The sequence below is a fragment of the Kryptolebias marmoratus genome, linkage group LG13 (genome assembly GCF_001649575.2).
Source record: "Kryptolebias marmoratus isolate JLee-2015 linkage group LG13, ASM164957v2, whole genome shotgun sequence".
In the NCBI taxonomy this organism is placed as follows: Eukaryota; Metazoa; Chordata; class Actinopteri; order Cyprinodontiformes; family Rivulidae; genus Kryptolebias; species Kryptolebias marmoratus.
In genome coordinates this window covers 14,143,701-14,147,384 of record NC_051442.1, presented here as the reverse complement: position 1 = coordinate 14,147,384, position 3,684 = coordinate 14,143,701, and the positions used below count along the sequence as shown (strand labels likewise).

The 3,684-nt window shown below is 40.2% G+C and overlaps 1 protein-coding gene across 1 annotated transcript in view; it reads left to right on the top strand.

Annotated features, from left to right (window-relative positions):
* Positions 1 to 3,678, top strand: part of lrch2 (leucine-rich repeats and calponin homology (CH) domain containing 2) — a 33,599-nt gene extending 29,921 nt beyond the window's left edge. The window contains exons 19-21 of the mRNA XM_017431910.2: positions 2,623 to 2,760; positions 3,052 to 3,129; positions 3,463 to 3,678. Coding sequence (XP_017287399.1) covers positions 2,623 to 2,760; positions 3,052 to 3,129; positions 3,463 to 3,582 — 336 coding nt within the window. The 3' untranslated portion in view covers positions 3,583 to 3,678. The remainder of the gene's footprint in view (positions 1 to 2,622; positions 2,761 to 3,051; positions 3,130 to 3,462) is intronic.
* Positions 3,679 to 3,684: the final 6 nt, after the last annotated feature.

Here is a 3,684-nt window from a genome sequence, read left to right as displayed (position 1 = left end):
CATGTTATTTACCTGTGTTTACTTTTATTGTGGTCATTTATAAAGCTGTTGGTTGGTTAAACTAATTATCATTATTCATAATAATATACTGGAACAAAAAGTCATAGCTGAAAAAGCGTTTCATTATTCAGTTTTTATTGACGTTAGACGATGATCCGATGCATGTAAAATTAATAAGGTGACGAAACACTCCGGTGGCCCCCCCACCTAGAAAATGAATCCGGCGCCACTGGTGTCAGATATTTCATGTACTTATGGCACGGACTTGAAAATGATCAAGGATGAAGTCCTTTTTTAATCTGTTAATAATGTGAATTTCTTTCTTGTAATTTCTTTTTAAGCAGATGAACAAAAAAGTAAAAGATATACACCTCATAAACATCACATATGTCAATTTAGTTGTAGTTCAAAAGTAAATGTGCTTGTTTCACAAACTATTAGGAGCTTCACAGGCTGGTGTTAGCTGAGTTCTTAGTATCTGACTGCAGCAGGGTGTTTATTTCACCAACAGACATAGACAAAGACTGTTGCTCCTTCATTTTAAATGAAAGGAAAAATTCATGGGAATTCTCAGTCCTGTCATTCCCTGGAATTGTCAGCCTGAATGTCATCTCGCAGCAAGAGGGGGGTGGGGCATGACACTGCTTCTGTCATCTTGTTAAGATAAATTTTAAGCCTCAGGAACAGTATGACGTTTAAAAAAAATTGTTGCTTTTGACCAGAGATGCAGTAGAGCTTGAAACTGGAAACTGCCCTGTTCCCTATTTGGAGTTCCCCGAAAGGCATTTGAGATTCTGTTTAAACATACAGAATAAATGTAACCAAATAAACAAAGATTAAAATTAAATCTGGCCCCCTCAAAGATAATGCAAACCTTATTTCTCTTGTTATTTCGAGACCATCAGTCCTACAGGGCTGATAAATATGCTCACAGTGATGAGGAAAAACATGCCTAAATCTTTCTAAGAACTGAGACGAAGAAAGAAAATCATACAGTATGAGTTGTAATCAACTCTGACAGCTGAAATGCAAACACCATTGTCTCAATATGGTGTGCAGATTAAAGTTAAAATAAAAATGATTTGGTCCTGGTCATGGGTTAGAACTAACATTTACTCAACATTAGTCACAACAAGCACTTGATTTGTAGCAGATGTAAAGTGGTCTTTTTATTTCCTGTTACACACAAACGTGGGGCAGTCAGTTCACTTTCACAGTAACGTAGATATGTGAGACTCTACCTGTGATCAGTGCTACTTGAGCCTCAGATTGACCTGCAGTACTTTCAGTGTTCTCAACAGGAAATCATGGACTGCGTGGACTACAAATTATCGACATTTCCATCCAATCTCCCGTAAATCACAAATTGGGATGATAAGGAATACAAAAAAAGCTGCAGAAGCCATTTTGAATCATTTTTCTACACGGTCTAGAAGTAAACAAACGTTATTGACAAAATTTTTCAGCGACAAATTCCACCAATTATGCACCAATTTTCTTAAGGGAAGTAAAAAGTTTGCTTATTCTCTCAGTAAGTTGTTCTTTACAACCTTTTCTATACTCATCGTAATTTCCAAGGGATTTTGTAGGCGAGTAGATAGTTTTCTAGGGCAAACAAAAGTGGGACTCGATCGGCAAAGTGCCATAAATTGTCTGGATGAAATCAACAAATCTCACCTAAAAAAAAAAAAATCTGAATGAGCTTGGTGTAAAATTAAAGGTGTTGTCAACCTGTATCCAATGGTGCCAAATCAGTTTGCTCAAACTTTATGTATTTTTTGTCACATACCTATAACATGCTCCTGTCCTCCTGCAGCCACAAAAACCCTAACAAAACTTAAGCTGGACCAACCTTTTCTCTTTAACATTACAAAAGAAAAAGCCAAACATCTATTCATCAGTTACTCATACAATCATTGCGAACAATGATGGATATCATCTAAGATAGCATCTTTTCTCATACATCCTGCATGACTCAAGAATGCATTTCGTGCCACATCCACTTTCCGCTTTTTTGTCCGTTTCTGATAACAGATCAGATGAGAACATCACATTCCAATCAAACCCTCCCTGAGATAGGTAGCCTTTGACAGTGTCCACCCACGCTTACAGCAACAAACATGCTGACTTTGAACTGGTGTGGATCATTCAAATGTTTAATCTGCCACCAGCTGCAGAGATGAAATATAACAGCGGGTTGCGTCGTTGCTGTTTACAAGTTGTGTTAAATCTACCGCAGCTGGAGAGATTACCTGATCAGGTCGTTTCGGCAAAGTGTGTCTTTTTGTGTGCTCACAGACGTATACAGAGAGTGATGTGACAATCCAGTGTTCCATCGGGAAAACATGGATTCTGGCATTCACACAAAAGCTCCTTTGGCGCTTATCGGCAAGATGTAGTCCAAAGCCCCTCCCATCGGGAACAGTGGGCTCCTCAAAACATGACATAAAGTTTTAAGTGTGTTCAGCTGGTCTCCAAACCTCCCAAATACCAATCTGATGAAACGGTATACATTGTGTGGCAGGCATTATTAATATACAGTCTTGTAATATGTATGTTTTTAACTAAAAAGCCATCATCTTTTGCAACACTGTGATTGGGTTCTTGTTACTGTGTGCGCAGAACATCGAGTCCAGACTGAAGGTGTTGCTTCCAGACGATGTCGGAGCTGCTCTGATGGACGGAGTTGTCCTCTGCCATTTAGCCAATCACATTTCGCCCCGGTCCGTCGCCAGCATTCATGTCCCGTCGCCTGCAGTAGTAAGTCATCTGAACCACAAGGTTGTACGCTGCAGATATGTTTAGATTGCGATTGCCACAGAGTTAGATATTCCTAAAAAGTTCAACTTTATTCTACTACAGTAAAGAACTTTTACCTATTAATGTCCTGAGCCAATATATCATAAATCCTTGATTGGGACATTCCTACTTTTAACACCTCTGCACTATTGTCTGCCTAATTCTCAAATAACACAGTTTTTGCTGGTGGTTTTAATATGCATCTTGCATGCTACATTGAACAAACTAACATGTTAATGTTGTGGCTTTCAGCCAAAGCTGAGCATGGCAAAGTGCCGCAGGAACGTGGAGAACTTCCTGGATGCTTGTAAGAAGCTCGGTGTTCCACAGGTAATCTTTTACAACTTGAAGTTTCAAATATTTTCGCTTGTTTCCGTTCAGTGTTTAAGATTTACGATCTTGAAACATAATTAATAACTGACTACAGAGGATAAATTACAAACCTGCAATGATTCGTCTATCTACTGCAAGCTATGTCATGCACTCGCCAGTCTGGTTTGGTTTGTTGATACATCTAAACATGTAACTGAATAGAATAAATGGAAATAAAAGGAGAGTACATCGTTTGAGAGAATCTGTCTGACAAATAGGTGCTTAAATATTAAGTACTGGTAGGGAGTCCTTTCTGTGTAACTGATGAAGTGCGTCTCGATGTCATCTCAGGACAAGCTCTGCCTGCCGCATCACATCCTGGAGGAGCGCGGCCTGGTGAAGGTCGGCGTGACCGTCCAGGCTCTGCTGGACCTGCCTGCGTCGAGGTCCACGCACCTGTCGTCTGTTTGACATGAGCGAAAAGGTTGCATGTGTCCCGCAGTCACACAGCCCATCTCTCTTCCCAGCCTAAATCTGCACCCCTCCCTGCCAAGGACTAGAGACCCCCCCCCC